Source organism: Macaca nemestrina, chromosome 11 (assembly GCF_043159975.1).
Source record: "Macaca nemestrina isolate mMacNem1 chromosome 11, mMacNem.hap1, whole genome shotgun sequence".
Taxonomy (NCBI): domain Eukaryota; kingdom Metazoa; phylum Chordata; class Mammalia; order Primates; family Cercopithecidae; genus Macaca; species Macaca nemestrina.
In genome coordinates, this window is record NC_092135.1 from 112,820,454 (window position 1) to 112,836,658 (window position 16,205).

A 16,205-nucleotide genomic window follows, 5' to 3' on the forward strand; every position below is an offset into this window, starting at 1 on the left:
CACAAAAAAATGTAAAACTGACTACTCACACAATTTAAATCATTTGTGCAATACTTAATTATCAGTAAAATACAATCTGAAATCAACTCATCAAGAACTACCACCTGATTTTTGGATGAAGAAAATCAGATCCAGTTATTCAAGTTACTAGTCCAGCACTGCATTGGTACTCAGATCAGACTAGTATTTATATATTCGGTAACATTTTATAAACTATTCCCAAATTATTTTATATACATTAATTCAGAATTCTGAAAAAAATGTCATTTTTCCATGGATCTGTATAGTTCAGTGAGTGAATATTTCCCAAATGACCCATGTGTGATGTCATAAAACCATGCTGAGTAAAAGATAAATTCAAAGTACTAGATAAACCAATGAAATTTCATGTAACAGAGTATAAAAATTTATTGATATAGTTTCAGATTCCACACTGTGATGAACCTAAAGAAAACAGCACTTTTTGGCCAAGCATGGTGATTCACGCCTGTAATCTCAGCACTTTGGGAGGCCGAGACAGGAGAATCGCTTGAGCCCAGGAGATCAAGAGCATCCTGGGCAACATGGCAAAACCTTGCCTCTACAAAAAAACTACAAAAATTAGCCAGGTTTGGTGAGGCACAACTGCAGTCTCAGCTCCTCAGAAAGTGAGACTGGATGATCACCTGAGCCCAGGGAGTTGAGGCTGCAGTGAGCCAAGATCGCGCTACTGCGCTCCAGCCTGGGTGACAGAGTGAGTGTCTTCAAAAATTAAAAAAAAAAAAAAAAAAAAAAAACCCTTGTCAGGTTTTGGTGTAGTATTAAAGGAGAATAGCCACAATTATCTAAAAAAGCTACTGAAAATACTTCAATACTTCTTCCAACTACAATTATGTATAAGGCCAGATTTTCTTCATCAAAAAAACATATAACAATAGACTGAATATATAAGCTGAGAATGTAGCTGTTTTCTATTCAGCAAGACAGAGATTTGCACAAATGTAAAACAGTGCCACTCCTTGTATTTTTTTCTTTGACTTGTAAAATTGTTATTTTTCCTTAAAAAGTGTTATTTGTGTTTGTAGGTAATGGGTTTATTATTTTTAAATGAATTCTTTTTTTTAACGTCTCAGTTTTGTATGGCAAATGCATGCACATACAAAAGCTCTCTATGGTTCTCAATTTTGAAGAATGCAAAGTGGTCTGAGACCAAAATGTTTGAGCACCCCTGCCACGTAAATTGTATCTGAGAGAGTAGAGGAACTACTTTTATCAGTTGAACTGAGCTACATCAAAATCATTTTAAAAGCTCATTGCTGAGCAGTTTTAACTCAAAATCTGCAAGAGTAAAAACAGCTACCATAATTTTTGGCATTATATAATCATAAATCAAAACTGCACTGAATGAATTCTTTTCTATGTTCATGTCATATACACATAATCATCTTCTCTTTTAAGATGTTCTTGGCCAGGCGTGTGGTGGCTCATGCCTGTAATCCCAGCACTTTGGGAGGCTGAGGCAGGCAGATCACAAGGTCAGGAGATCGAGACCATCCTGACTAACACAGTGAAACCCTGTCTCTACTAAAAATAGAAAAATTTGCCGGGCGTGGTGGCAGGCACCTGTAGTCCCAGTTACTCGGGAAGCCAAGGCAGGAGAATGGCGTGAACCCGGGAGGCGGAGCTTGCAGTGAGCCAAGATCGCACCACTGCACTCCAACCTTGGGGACCGAGCAAGACTCTGTCTCAAAAAAAAAAAAAAAAACAAAAAGATGTTCTCATATCTCAACCTTGTATTGGCTGTTTTAAGTCACAGAGTCCTTTAGAATCTCATTAAATGTATGGATCCCCCACCCCACCAGACACACAAAACAACTTTGCATAAAATGTCATGGAGTTCATCATGCTCTAGCAGCTTTGTGACTGACCTATTGTATACAGTGAGAAAACCCATCATCCATCAGCTGAAACAAAATACATCTGCTTGCTACAGAGTGGGGACAGGGAGTGGACATCCGTTTTGGAGGCAGTGACATTTCAGTTGATATATAACTGATAAAAAGTAAGCCTCACAGAACTCTGGCCTAAGTACATTTCACATGGAAGAAATAGCAAGTGTCAAAGTCCTGGGGCGGGAGTGAATTTGGTGTATTTCCTGAACTAAAAGGAGAAGTGCTGGAACAGTGTGAGCCAGAGGTAAATGATGTCCAAGAGGCAGACTGGGTCTAGGTCCCATACAGGGTTTTGCAGACCAGAGAGGAGAGTTTGGATTTTTTTCTAACTGCAATAGGAAGCCACTAAAGAGTTTAAACAGGGTAATGATACGGATATTATTGAGATTTTTCAAAGATCACTGTCAAGAACATAGAAAATGAGGAAGGAGTGATGATGCCAAAAAGGGAAGACCAGTTATAAACCTATCACAATAGTATGAGCAGAGGTAATACAATGATGGCTTGGAACAAACTATAAACTGTAGCAAATTCAGAAAAACAGGTGGAAAAATTCAAGATTCAGGACACAATTTGAGGCAGAACTGATAGAACTTAGTGACATGGGATAAACAACCTAGCAGTAACTGGTACCATTTATTGTGATGAAGATTACCCAGGCAGGAAAAGGCTGAAGAGGAGGATGATCAAGAGATCAGCTCTGAAGATAGCAACTTTAAAATGCCTTTTCTTTCATCATCCAAACAGACGTATCTGGTAGGCAACAGGTACCATCTCCTACTCCATCCTCCTGCTGGATATCCCTCATATAACAGATCTGTTTTTCCAGAAACAAAATTGCGACCCAAAACATAGCTGCCTCCCAGACGACCTTAGCCCATGAAGTAATACACAAGGTTATTTTCATATATGTTCAAATTTCCGGATGCAGTTTATTCATGCAAGACAGTAATATACTCATAACTGGAAATAATTAAAAGATTAATTCAAAGGAAACTATATTTTCCTTGTCTCATAGGCAATTAAACTAAGACACTTAATCTCTCAACTGATTTCTCCTGAACAAGAAATAAGAGATAAAAATCTAATCTTCTCACCTATAAGCCAGGGCCGTCACATGGATATAATTTCACAATAACTGTTATGCATTGAATCGTGTCCCCCCAAAAGGTGTTTGAGTCTTCACCCCTCAGTAACTGTGAATGTGACCTAATTTGGAAACAGGGGATCTAGATGATCAAGTTAAGATGAGATCATTAGGGTGAGCCTTTATCCAATATAATTGGTATTCTTATAAAAAGGGGAAATTTGACACAGAGAGAAGCATGCACTCAAGGAAGAATGCCAGGTGTACACGAAAGCAAAGACCAGAGTGGTGCATCTCCAAGTCAAGGAACAGCAAAGATTGCTAGGGGAAAGGCATGGAGCAGATTCTCACTCGCAGCCCACAGAAGGAACCAACCCTGTCATCATCTTGATCTTGGACTCCTAGCCTACAGAACCAGAGAGACAATACGTTTCTGTTCTTCTAAGCCACCCAGTTTTTGGTTCTTTGCTATGGCAGACTTAGGAAACTAATATAATAACCATAAGAACTATACTTTCATAATTTTGAGTCTAGATTCAAAACTTAACTAGAAAATTTTAAAACACCTATTTGAATCATATAAACAGTATTATTTTCTTTCCTCAAATTTGGCAAAGCTGTCTACTAAGGTTTGTAACTTTGGGCAAGTCATCCTCTTCGAGCTTTGGTTTTCTTATTTGTAAGTTAAGACACAGTTTTAAAGACCAAACTAAGATAACATACAGTAGGTTACTCTGCAGACTTTGAAAGTTACACAAATATCAAGTACCATTATTATCAACAAAATTACATGACTGTTATCTAGTAAAAAATACAGTTGTACTATATACATCAAGCCATAATTACTTACCTACAGAAGATGTGCTCACATCCTCCTAAGCACACAGGCTCTCTCAGAATGTTAGTGCTGTTTGAAGAAATTAAAACAATCAAGACTTGAGTCATTGTTAAATAAACATTTCATACCCAATACTTCATCCAAGGCCCAACACTACCATATTTCTCACTTTCTCAAAGCAGAAGGTACTAAGGATGAATATTTGAAAGGCTGTTACTCCTTGGTTAAATATTATACCATAACGTACCTGCTGATTTTAAATAGTAACTACCAAAGAAAGTTGGAGAAAGGAACAATTTTGTTCAAGTGTCCCTAAACCTCTTGAGGCAAAACCAACTACTGGCTGCTTCTTTTCAACTACTAAGGTGTATCTTCCCCTGAAGTGTAGATCATATACCTCAAAATGTCACCCACACATAGAATGACCATATAATGTATTGTCCAAATGAGAAAACTGAGAGTGAAGAGGAGTGATCATTGAATAGGATACTGGGACAATAAGAATAAACCAGGACTGTCCCAGACAAACCAGGACATCTGGTCATTGTGACTGTAAGAAACCACGGTTTCCCATTTAAAAAAACATGTGCTTCTTACTATGGTAAAGTAGCCACTCATTTTTCAGCTATATTGTGAAAAATGCAGCCATTCTTTCAGTTCACAGAAAGTTAATTGTTCTTTAAGCAAATGTAAACAGAAATCATCAGATTGGCATTCTGTCTGCAGACAGAATGAAGTTCCCTGCAGTCAGCAAAGAGGCACAGAAACAAAATATTCCTACTACTGTCCATCAAAATACCTGCTACATTTGTTAATCCTAAGAAGGTAATGATACTAACAAATACACACCAAGACATTTTACTCAGTGGATGTAATGTACCCAGAGAAGTAAAGCCTTTTAAATGATGAGCACTTTTTGTGCTTGGTTTATTATACTAACTCTAAAACCTTTAGGTATTTACACCCTTATTATCAAATTACCTCTGTACACATAGCACATATCAAGAAAAACAATTCTCCACATTTCTTGCAAGATTGAAAGTATCACACTGTACATCTTAATAGATATGAACATTCAAGTGAAACTGAGCTTTTCAGAAAGATTGCTAAAAACAGAGTACACACCCACAATGTTATTCTCAAGATACTGAAAATGGTGCTCACTGACATTACAAAACCTATTACTTTTTAAAAACTCACCATGCCTGATTTTTGTATCACAGTATGTACAAAGTACTGATAAAAATATGACTTGTGACTCTGCCAATTAACATGATCTCTTTTAACACTCATGCTGCGCCTATAATTTTTGTTATTTGACCTACCAAACCTAACCTCCTTTTCTCCATCAAGTGTACTGAATTCTATTTCGTGGCAAGCTCCTCCTATCACAATATCCTTCCTTTCTTTTATTACATCGCCCTGGCCAAACCTCCACCTTCAGGTTGCTCTCTACTTTGAAAAAATTCCATTCAGTTTCTGAGCACCTTGGATTCCGATTCCGTATCCAGCCCAGGCCAGAGTTAACTATTTCCAAGCTGCCTTCCCCACTACCTAATTGTGCTGACCTCTTAGACACTCATGGATGCCAATCTATAATGCTAGATAGGCCCCAGAGCCTACTTCTTCCTTGCCTACTCAGGCTGTGAATAACCACTATAAAAAGAAAGAAAGAAAAGAAAGAAAGAAGGAAAGAAAGAAAGAAAGAAAGACAGAAAGACAGACGGAAGGAAGGAAGGAAGGAGAGAAAGAGAAAGAAAGATGTATAAACTTCTCTCTATAAATTCATTTGGTAGCAACTGGGTACTGCGGCTCATGCCTGTAATCCCAACACTTTGGGAGGCCGAAGCGAGAGGATCACTTGAGGCCAGGAACTCGACCGGCCTGGGCAATGTGGTGAAACCCTGTCTCTACTAAAAATACAAAAATTAGCCAGATGTGGTGGCGCATGCTTGTAATCCCAGCAACTTGGGAGGCTGAGGCATAAGAATCACTTGAACCTGGAAGTTGGAGGATGCATTGAGCCAAGACTGAGCCACTGCACTCCAGCCTGAGTGACACAGCGAGACCCTGTCTCAAAAATAAATAAATAAAAATTTAAAAATATAAAAATTAGCCAGGCATGGTAGTGCACGCCTGTAATCCTAGCAACTTGGGAGGCTGAGGCACAAGAATCACTTGAACCCAGTAGGCACAGGTTGAGGTGAGCCGAGATTACACCCCTGCACTCCAGCCTGGGTGACAGAGCCAGACTCTGTCTCAAAACAATAACATAACATAACATAACATAACATAACATAACATAACATAACATAACATAACATTCGGCAGCCTCTTCCTTTTTCTATCTCTACCAAAGTCATGTGTTAGATATTCCATAAGTAAACAAACAAATGAATAGATGGCTATTCAAAACAATCTCTATGCTTCCTCATCTCATTAACTTTACTGGAACTTCATGGTGTAGGTGTTTTACCACCTAAATACATTTTTATCTTTTCACCAGTCATCATACCCCTTCCGAGAGTCTCAGAGGAAATTTCAATCTCTAGTCACTCTTCCTAAAATGTGCTGCTCTATCTCTAGTTCCCATATCTTTCCTGCCTCCCAAAGCACTATATATTCATAATAGTTGCCTTTCTTCTCTCATTTGCATTTACACAGGAACAGGTAATCTCTCCTTCAATGCAGGAAAAAAACACTGTTTTGATCATACCTCCCATTCTACCTGCTGCTCCATCTCTTCCCTTTCTTGAACAGATAAAAGTTCTCAAATGAGTGCTCTATACCAGCTACTCCCATCTCCTTCTGCCTAGCTTTAACTCCCTCCACTCTGCTGAAACTGTTCTCCAAAGCATTTTTGGTCCCTTTCTCTCTGACCACTCTGGGAAATAACACTGATCTCATCTTCTTTCCCGAAACCTTTCCTTCCACCGAATTTTAATATTTTAATACACATTTATCTGCCTATTTCAGCATTTCCTTAGCTGCTTCTCCTACCTCTCCATGTAGGCATACCCCCAGGATGCAGTCCATAGCCTTCTGGCTTTCTCTGGCAATACTTGACTCAATGCCTTGATTCTGGTTTTCAACTTTAAATTTCCTTCCTAAGATGACTGAACTCTTTAGCTATAGTTCGTAACCTTCACTCTAGCAATAAGATGTTATCATCTATTAGTAATGATTTAATATGTGGGAATAACTGATCAGTATACTCATTATTCTAGCTAGTGAGCTAGAATATATATTTGTGTTGCTGTTAACAGATAAGGAAAGATAATGGAAATGTGAATGAGAAGTATGTGCACTTGTGTGTATTGGGGAAAGGAACAAGGAAGAAAGTGTGTGAGCCAAGCTGAGAGAGAAGGCAGTGCCAAATTCAAAAGAATTTCAATGGAAAAGCTCAAAAGGTGAACTCATCTGTGCCAAACTCAGACTTTGTGAGGACGGCTAGCGCTCAGCTAAGATATACTGGAATAAAAACATTTTCAGCCAAGTGCAGGCCTGCAATCCCAGCCACTCAGGAGGCTGAGGCAGGAGGATCGCTTGAGCCCAGGAGTTCAAGGTATACCGTGTCATGATCATGCCAGTGAATAGCCACTGGGCTCCACCCTGGACAACACAGCAAGAACATGTATCTTTAGAAAAAACCTTTTTTTAAAAAAATTCTTACAACTAGGAGATAACTATCAAGAATATAAATGAATCCAACTTTAACTCAGCTATTCCACTGCCAGGAATTTATTCTTCAGCAACATTAGATCCTTGCAAAAATGAAACTTTCAAACACCAAAGATATCTAGACAAGATTCTAAAAGCTTCCAGAGATTAAGAAATAATAAAATTAAATGTCATATATATATTTTTAAAAGGAAATAGGATAGCATAAAACTTCTCAAGGGTAATAAGAGATGCTACAGAACTGTGGAATGATGCCTTCAAAATAATTATTGAAAATTATTTTTACTTTGAATTATATATCCACTCAACTTTCGCTGTCAAAATTAACAGGAGTAAGAAAATTCATCTTTGAGAGTAGTTAGGAAGTTAATAACGTCTAAAATGGAAAAAAAAAGAGCAAGAAATGGCAATATAAACATATTTGTAAATGTAGAGGTATATGTTTGTAAAACTAAAAAAAAGACAAAAGATGTTTCTGATGCATAGAACTCAGAGGTGATGAAGGATGAATCAAAGAATGTTTTCATTAATAGTCTGTTCTATTGACTCTGTCAACTATGTACATGTATGACTTTATTTAAAAACATTTTAAATGTAAAGGCACATGATATCAATATCACTCCAGGACTGCTTGTTGCAGCAAAAGACCACAAACAACCTAAATTTTTCCAATAAGGAAATGGTTAAATGACTCATGCAACAACTACATGGTGTTTAGTGTCCGCTTGTCTGAGGCAGTACAATGCTTATATGAACACAGAACTTATTGGAGGATACACAAGAAATTGATAATTATGAGTTACTGAAGAAGATTCACACTTATCTGTCGTTCATTTAACAAATACTGAATGGCCATATACTGTGTTATTTTAATTCTTTTCACATACTGTTTACCATTTTAAAAAATTTACTATTAAAAAGTTGTTCACAAACTGTAACACCTAAGCCATGCAACCTTTTCTGTCATTGCTCCTCAACAAAAACTCTGCTGTGGTCAGGCCAGTGTCTCTTACAACTTTAATTAGCCTGTGTCCGACTCCAACCCCATGATTTCACTCAGGTCATGCTCCCCAGCCTCGAATACAGTCCCTTCTCCCCAGCAACTACTCAAGCCAAGACATTACCCAAACACGGTTCAGGATGATATAATAAACATGACACTAAACCAGTTAGCACAGGAATTCTTGGATTTTAGTCTCTAGCCATCACTTCTGCAAAATTCATGCCACGTAACATCTGAAGAACAAAGTTGACTATGTTCCACTCTTTTCTAAAGGACTTATAATCTGGCCGATTAATCATATAAACCAAATTAATATGACTTAAAAGATGTACAAAATGCTCTAAAGTTACAAAGAAGAGAGACAGCATCTAGTTGGGGCTCTGGGATTCAATGTTGAAAACCAAATATTTGGCGGGGGTGGGGTTGTTTTTGTTTTTTTGAGACAAGATCTTGCTCTGTCGCCTAGGCTGGAGTACAGTGGCACGATCACAGCTCACTAAGCTTTGAACTCCTGAGCTGAAGAAATCCTCCCATCTCAGCCTCCCAAGTAGCTGAGACTACAGGTGCACACCACCACAACTGACTAATTTTTTGTAGAGGTGGGGTTTCATCATGTTGCCCAGGCTTGAAAACAAAATACTTTGTACAGATGATCCCTGACTTTCAATGGTTCGACTCACAAGTTTTCAGCTTTATTATCCTGCAAATATAATACACATTCAATAGAAACCACACTTTGAATTTTTATCTTTTCCCAGACTAGCAATATACAGTACAATGCTGGGCCACAGCAGGAAGTCATTCTGTTTTTCATTTTCAGTATGGTATTCAATAAATTACATGAGCTATTAAACACTCTATTATAAAATAGGCTTTGTGTTAGATGATTTAACCCAACTGGGCTAATGTTAGTGTTCTAGGCACGTTTAAGGTAGGCTGGGCTATGCTGTGATGTTTGGCAGGTTAGGTATATTAAATATATTTTTGACATACAATATTTTTAACTTACAATGGGTTGATCCAGACATAACCCAATCTCAAGTTCAGGAGCAGCTGTATTTTAACTTACTGATTTTCTATTTTTCTTTTCTTGAAATAGACTCCAGTCCTACAGACAAGAGATCTTACTTTCATTTTTTCTGAGCTCCCCAACTCACCATTACGTAACTAGCATGCTGCTAGATTAACTGCAGGATTTCAATAAGTTCTTAGAGAATGAACCAAATGGAAGTCTATATACAAAAATGCATTTGTATTAACAATTCCATTTTATCCTTACCCTATTTTCTGTTTGATATACATATATATTAGATAGAAAAAGTCCACACAAATAAGAAAAGACATTTGCATGGTAACAGGATTTCTGTACCTTGAAAATTCAGCTACTCTATTTTCTCCATCTACAGTCATACTTCTGTAACTTTACATGTAGTTGATTTAGAAAGATCAGTGCTGTCAGAGGATAACTTAGGGAAGAATTAAATAGTGAGAACATTTGTTTTTTAAAAGAAGTTCTTACTGATATAAAATTTTCTTTGAAAAGAAAAAAAGTAAAGTAAATTCATCTGAGATTATAATACCGAGGCAGATCGGTATTATAGAATCTTGTTATTCTTAATAGAATGGCTCGCCTATGTTTCCATGAGATATCAACTGCTATTTAATATGAGGCAAAACAGCTCCCACAATGCTCTTACATTTGAAAGAATCCTCAAGGTAATTTTAAAGTGTGGACCAACATATTGAACATCTAAGTGTGCAGGCTCACCAAGCCAATTAAACAATTTTTCTTGTGTTTATCTTTAGAAGAATAAAGTGTTTAACAAGTAAAGTATATGGATAATGACATGGAACCTATAGGGGATTCTTAGCAATTCATGTAAATTAACTAGGTCCTTCTGGAAACCACTTGCAAAGGCCCTTCAAATGTGATCCTACCTTAACCTAAGTTCTTTCATACATTAATTAACATACACTAAGAAACCATGTGTCTGGCACTGTGGCTACAAACGTGAACCTAGCTTTACTAAATATATAATTGAAGGAGACAGACATCATTCAAAATATTCCATAAATAAATATCACAAATAAATTCTAATTTGGAAGATATGATACAAGCTGAACACCAATGACTTGTGCCTTTTCTGTATGTATGTTAAACTTCATCCAGTGGACACAAATAACTATGAAATCTGCAAACTGGAGAGAACTTTACAAATCAACGAGTTCATTTTCCTCATTTTATAGATGAGGAACCAGAGTCCAGGAAAGCTACACAAATTGCTCTCTTTAGGAAGTTAACCATGTAAACCAACTGAGTTTTCTGTTGTTAGGCTATTAATCACTGATTTGACCCTGTCTTAACTCTCTGCTTGCCTGACCCAGTCCCCCTTCATCCTACAATTCTTTATAGCTAGTTATTTGCTAATAACACCCACTATCGCAACCTGGCTCCATTTTAAAAATCTATTCATATCTCAGCTGTGTGTGGTGGCTCACGCCTGTAATCCTAGCACTGTGGGAGGCCAGGGAGGGCGGATCACAAGGTCAGGAGTTCGAGACCAGCCTAACCAACGTGGTGAAACCCCGTGTCTACAAAAATACAAAAATTAGCCAGGTGTGGTGGCGCTCACCTGTAATCCCAGCTTCTCAGAAGGCTGAGGCAGGAGAATCACTTGAACCCGGGAGGCGGAGGTTGCAGTGAGTCGAGATCACGCCACTGCACTCCAGCCTGGGTGACAGAGGGAAACTCTGTCTCAGAAAAAAGAAAACCTATTCATATCTCAATTTAAAAGCCTACGAAGCTTCCTTCCACTGGCCCCACCCAAGTACTCTTCTCAGCACCATGTCGATCTGCACAATTTTCCCTAAACTTGTATATATTTTACAATTAAGCATACACTCAAGTAGAAAATGCATCACCTTACCACCCCTTATGCAGTGTCTCAGTGATTTCCTGTTATTCTAATGAATAACCAGTGCCACGGAGAAGTCATTCCATTTGGGGATCACTGCGCTGTGAGAATGCCTCTGAACATTCAAAACTCATGATGAAAGGCAAAAGCTGAACCTGGAGTCAGAAAACCTATCCTTTATTTTACAAATATTCATACAGCATTTAGTAATAACAGACACTGCTCAAGGTATCTTATGAATATCAACTCATTTTTTGCAGATGAAGAAAAGGAAGCATAAAAAGATAAAATAACCTAAATAACGGAGCCAGGACTTGAACCCAGGGAATATGACTCCAGATCCACGCTCTTAACATCTACATCATGCTGCCTTAAAGTATAAGAGAATACAAAATTAAGCTTGATCACCTCTTAAACATGAATTCAGAAAAAAAAAAATATATATATATATATATATATATATATATACACACACACCTATCATAAAGGTTAAAAGATTCTAACTTTTCATTAAAAGTTGATTAAAATGGCCCAAGTTACGATTGTCAAAGATGTCTAATCCCACTCTCACCCTAAAAAATATGCCAAGAGGTACCTATTAATTCACAAAACGGTGTTAAATGACACCTGGGGCTTCTACACTGTAGCTCCTATTATCATTTCCTGCTTCCTTTAGGAACACATTGTTATTGTGCTTTCTGCCAGCCTCTCAAATAATATGGTCTTCCTGTCTCATTTTTCCAAATCCTTAAATAGCTTCTATCTGGTGGTGAGGCTTGGTCCTAATACAAATGTCACATCTGGCCTCTTGAACACTTTCATCAGCTTCACCTTGAAGCCATATTCATGCTAAAGGTCAAGAAAGGATGCCCGGTTATGTACAAATCCACCCTCACCAGCAAGTAATGCCGGCTGCAAAACAGATCCATGTGCAACACAAGACAGATGACAGCTGCAAGCTGAATGTGAGGGTAATCGGGGTAATCACTAGCCCACTGGGTAGAACTCTGAAACTCTGTAAAAGGACATACTGACACAATTTCAAATAATATGTCGCTGCTTTGAATGGAGGGTAGCAAATGTAAGAAGCAGACCATTCTCAGTTGCTCCTTGCTGGCACTGTCAGGTGGCTACCAGGGAAAAGGCAGAGGTAGGAAGAATGTTTTTCCTCCTTGAGTAAGGTGCAGCTGGCCATGTTTTTTTTTTACTAAAGATAGTGCCAAAGTTGCAGAGACATCTACAGAGGAAAGCAAAATCATTTCTAAATATTAAAGCCCATGTAAAGGCCAGGCATGGTGGCCCAAGCCTGTAATCCCAGCACTTTGGGAGGCTGAAGTAGGCAGATCACTTGAGGTCAGGAGTTTGAGACCAGCCTGGCCAATGTGGTGAAATCCCATCTCCAGTAAAAACACAAAAATTAGCTGGGCATGGTGGCATGCACCTGTAGTCCCAGCTACTCAGGAGGCTAAGGCAAGAGAATTGCTTGAACCCAGGGGACGGAGGTTGCAGTGAGCTGAAATAATGCCACTGCACTCTGGCCTGGGTGACAGAGTGAAACTTTGTCCAAAAAAAAAAATAAGGCAGCCCATGTGACGTAAAATTGTACACCAAAAAGGATTTTTAAACTTAAGATGTTAAGTTTATTAAAACTTTATTGACAGTTTAGCAACTATTACCTGTGGGCCAAACCAAGCCAGCAGCCTGTTTTTGTACACCCCTTAAGGAAAGAATGTTTTTTACATTTTAAAGGGAAGTAAAAATAAATAAGAACAAAAACTATTTGTGGGCAGCAAGGCCTAAAATATTAATTATCTGACCCTTTACTGAAAAAATTTGCAGATCCCTATGAAACATGCATTCGAAGAGTTAAGAGTTAATTCATCCATAGAGGTTTGGATACAAATTAAAAAAAAAAAAAATCAATGGCATTCAATAGCATTCTCCAGACAAATGGGTGAGCCATGCTACAAGTCTGGGCCTAGTTACTGATGTCTACTTACACTCCTTTGGCTCTTACTGTCCACCCACTTCAGTTAGAAACTAGAAAAATATTTGGTAGGGGATAAAAAGTGAAACTGGCTTTGTTATTTTTCAGGACAACATATATTGATATATATTATCTATTTTGACTCTCCCAAATCATGTAGCTAGCAAACATCACATTCTTTTAGATGAAGACACCCATTATTTATCATTTATTCTATCACAACCACCAAACTCAACACTTTACACACATGTAAAATTTCATTTAGTGTCTTCCATATAAGCTCCCTAAGGGCTGGAATTTATTGTCTGCTTTGTTCACTATCAAATCCCCAATACCCAGAATAGGGTCTGGCACTTTATGGGTGCTCAATAAATTTATGATTATTAATGAACCCTCACAAGAAAAGCTAATTAGTATTACTCATATGCAGAAAATGAGGCTCAGAGAGATGAATAACTTGGCCTACTCAATAGTGTCAAAGCTAGAACTTGAACTCAGGCATTCTGACTTTACAGTCTAAGTGAAGCCCTATGCTTCCCTACAGATACGTGCCAATGGAATGTCTAACTTTCGTTGGACTATTAAAATGTGAACTATAATGCTTCTGTTATTGCAACTAGCAGTGCCAGTTTTAAATTTCCTATTCTCAGATGACCCATGTGCTACAGGAAAACACACAACTCAATGTCTTCATGTACTCACTCTAGCAAAAGTGTCACTCTTCTAAGAAGTGCAATGTCATTTTGTCACAGATATTAAAAGTTTTCGTAAAAGAAAATATAAGTGCAAAACTCTGACAGTTAAGTCTTTTTCATTTTTAAAGAAAAATTTCGGTCAGGCACGGTGGCTCACGCCTGTAATCCAGCACCTGGCAGGCCGAGGTGGGCGGATCACGAGGTCAGGAGATGGAGACCATCCTGGCTAACACGGTGACACCCCATCTCTACTAAAAATAAAAAAAATAGCCGGGCGTGGTGGCGGGCGCCTGTGAGGGTGAGGCAGGAGGACGGCATGAATCTGGGAGGCGGAGTTTGCAGTGAGCCAAGATCCTGCCACTGCACTCCAGCCTGAGCGACAGAGCGAGACTCCGTCTCAAAAAAACAAAACAAAAAAACAAAAAAAAACTTTATGCAACTAAGTGACTTAAGTTCTGCAAATTAGAAGTCAAAGGGGGGAAAAAGTCCAAAAAGAATATATGCTTTTGACAGCTACAAATAACAAAAAACCTGCCAGTGATCTTCATACAGAAATACTTACCTGTACACACAGCAAGTGCTCAATAAAAATGCTTTTCAGAAGAAATGAAAATGAGACAAAGCCTTTCTTGGGGTTTACAAACCTTCTTGGTATACTAGAAAGTGCTACACGAAAAAAAGCAAGAAGTAAATCATGAAAATGCCTCTGGACGGAATGAAAACCCTGAGAGGACTCCCATAGTGTGACAGCAGGAAGGAAAACAATAAACAGCTGGAACACCAGACATAGTCTTTTCAGCAAACTAAGGAAATGAGAAATTTCCTGCCATCTTCAATCTACACCTATGGTAGATATCCGATGCCCCATGCCATCCCACCTGAAAAAGCTAGCACGGAGAAAATGTCAAAAAGGCCAGTTTAATTTAGAGTGGCAGCTGCTTCTAATTTAGAGGGTCTCCGGGGCGGCCCGGCAGCCCAATGCGCTATAGCTCCCGGAAAGCAGCGGGGTAATCCAGGGCCAGGTAAAGCAGAAGCCTTAGCCCCACCCCAGCCCCAGATTCAAACTCTGGAGGCGGGGCCAGGATGAACTTGTTTTTAGCCACACCTCCAGACGGTGCTTCAGCCCGCTCAAGTTCAAAAACTACCGTTTCAGCTGCATTTAGGGCAAGGGGAGGCTGGAAAGCCGCCTAAAAAGAAAGTGAATGAGAGCCAGAAGTTGTTAATACCATATACCTGGGCAGGTGCTAACTGCACGCCGACCCGACTGCAGCGCGGGAATGGAAGGAGGAAACGGGAGATTTGAAAAGATTCCCCAGCCTCTAGAAACTGGGCGACCCGTGCCCTCGCGACCACCCCCTCGAGGCTCCGTCTTTACCAACGCGAGCAGCGCAGCAGCTTCTCCAGGCGGTCGAGCGCTGCGCGACTGTGGGCCCAGGCCCCGCGACCATCCGGCTCCATGGCGGGAGCGGAAGGAGGCTCGTTCCCGGAGCGGACCCTCGGCTGCCGGTTCCTCCGCTGCTGATTATCCGGCATCGCCCCGCCTTCGGGCGAAAGGCTTCTCGGGGAGCGGGAGGCAAGGAGGTCTCGGGAAACCACAGGGAAGTTGCCGGCCAGCAACTCGAACTCGGCCGAGATCTTCCCGCGTCTGGGACGGCGGGCCGCCAGAGGGGCGGGGCGCGCGGGGCGGGGCGGGGCACGGCGGCCGAAATGCTCCCAAACTAGGGACGCTCGGGACACAAGGGCGGGGCCACGAGAGCCAGCCGCTGGCCGAGTGGGCGGGGCCTAGGGTTGGGGCTGGAGGCTGAAACTTGCCAAAGTCCCGGCGCGTGGGGCTCAGGGGCGGGGCCACGAGAGCCGTGGGACCGAGGGGGCGGGGCCGGAGGACTGAAACTTGCCAAAGTCCCGGCGCGCGGGTCCTAGGGGCGGAGCGGCGAGAACACGCCGCGGGACAGAGGGGGCGGGACAAGATGGGGAAACCGAAATCCCGGCGCGCCGGGCCCAGGGGCGGGGCCTGGGGTCACGACAGGAAGGCTGAAACCGTGATCCCGGCGCGCGGGCCCCGGGGCGA

General features: G+C 40.2%; 1 protein-coding gene across 5 annotated transcripts in view; it reads right to left on the minus strand.

The window, feature by feature from the left end:
- LOC105481158 (BRCA1 associated RING domain 1) overlaps positions 1–15,805 on the minus strand; it is an 86,053-nt gene extending 70,248 nt beyond the window's left edge. Inside the window, exons 1-2 of one of the 5 annotated variants that reach the window (XM_011740506.3) lie at positions 15,513–15,805; positions 3,869–3,925 (exon numbers count right to left, since the gene is read on the minus strand). In XM_011740506.3, the coding sequence (XP_011738808.2) occupies positions 3,869–3,925; positions 15,513–15,670 (215 nt within the window). In that variant the 5' untranslated portion in view covers positions 15,671–15,805. The other 4 variants (XM_011740508.3, XM_011740507.3, XM_024792637.2 and 1 more) reach the window with 4 other exon arrangements.
- Positions 15,806–16,205: the final 400 nt, after the last annotated feature.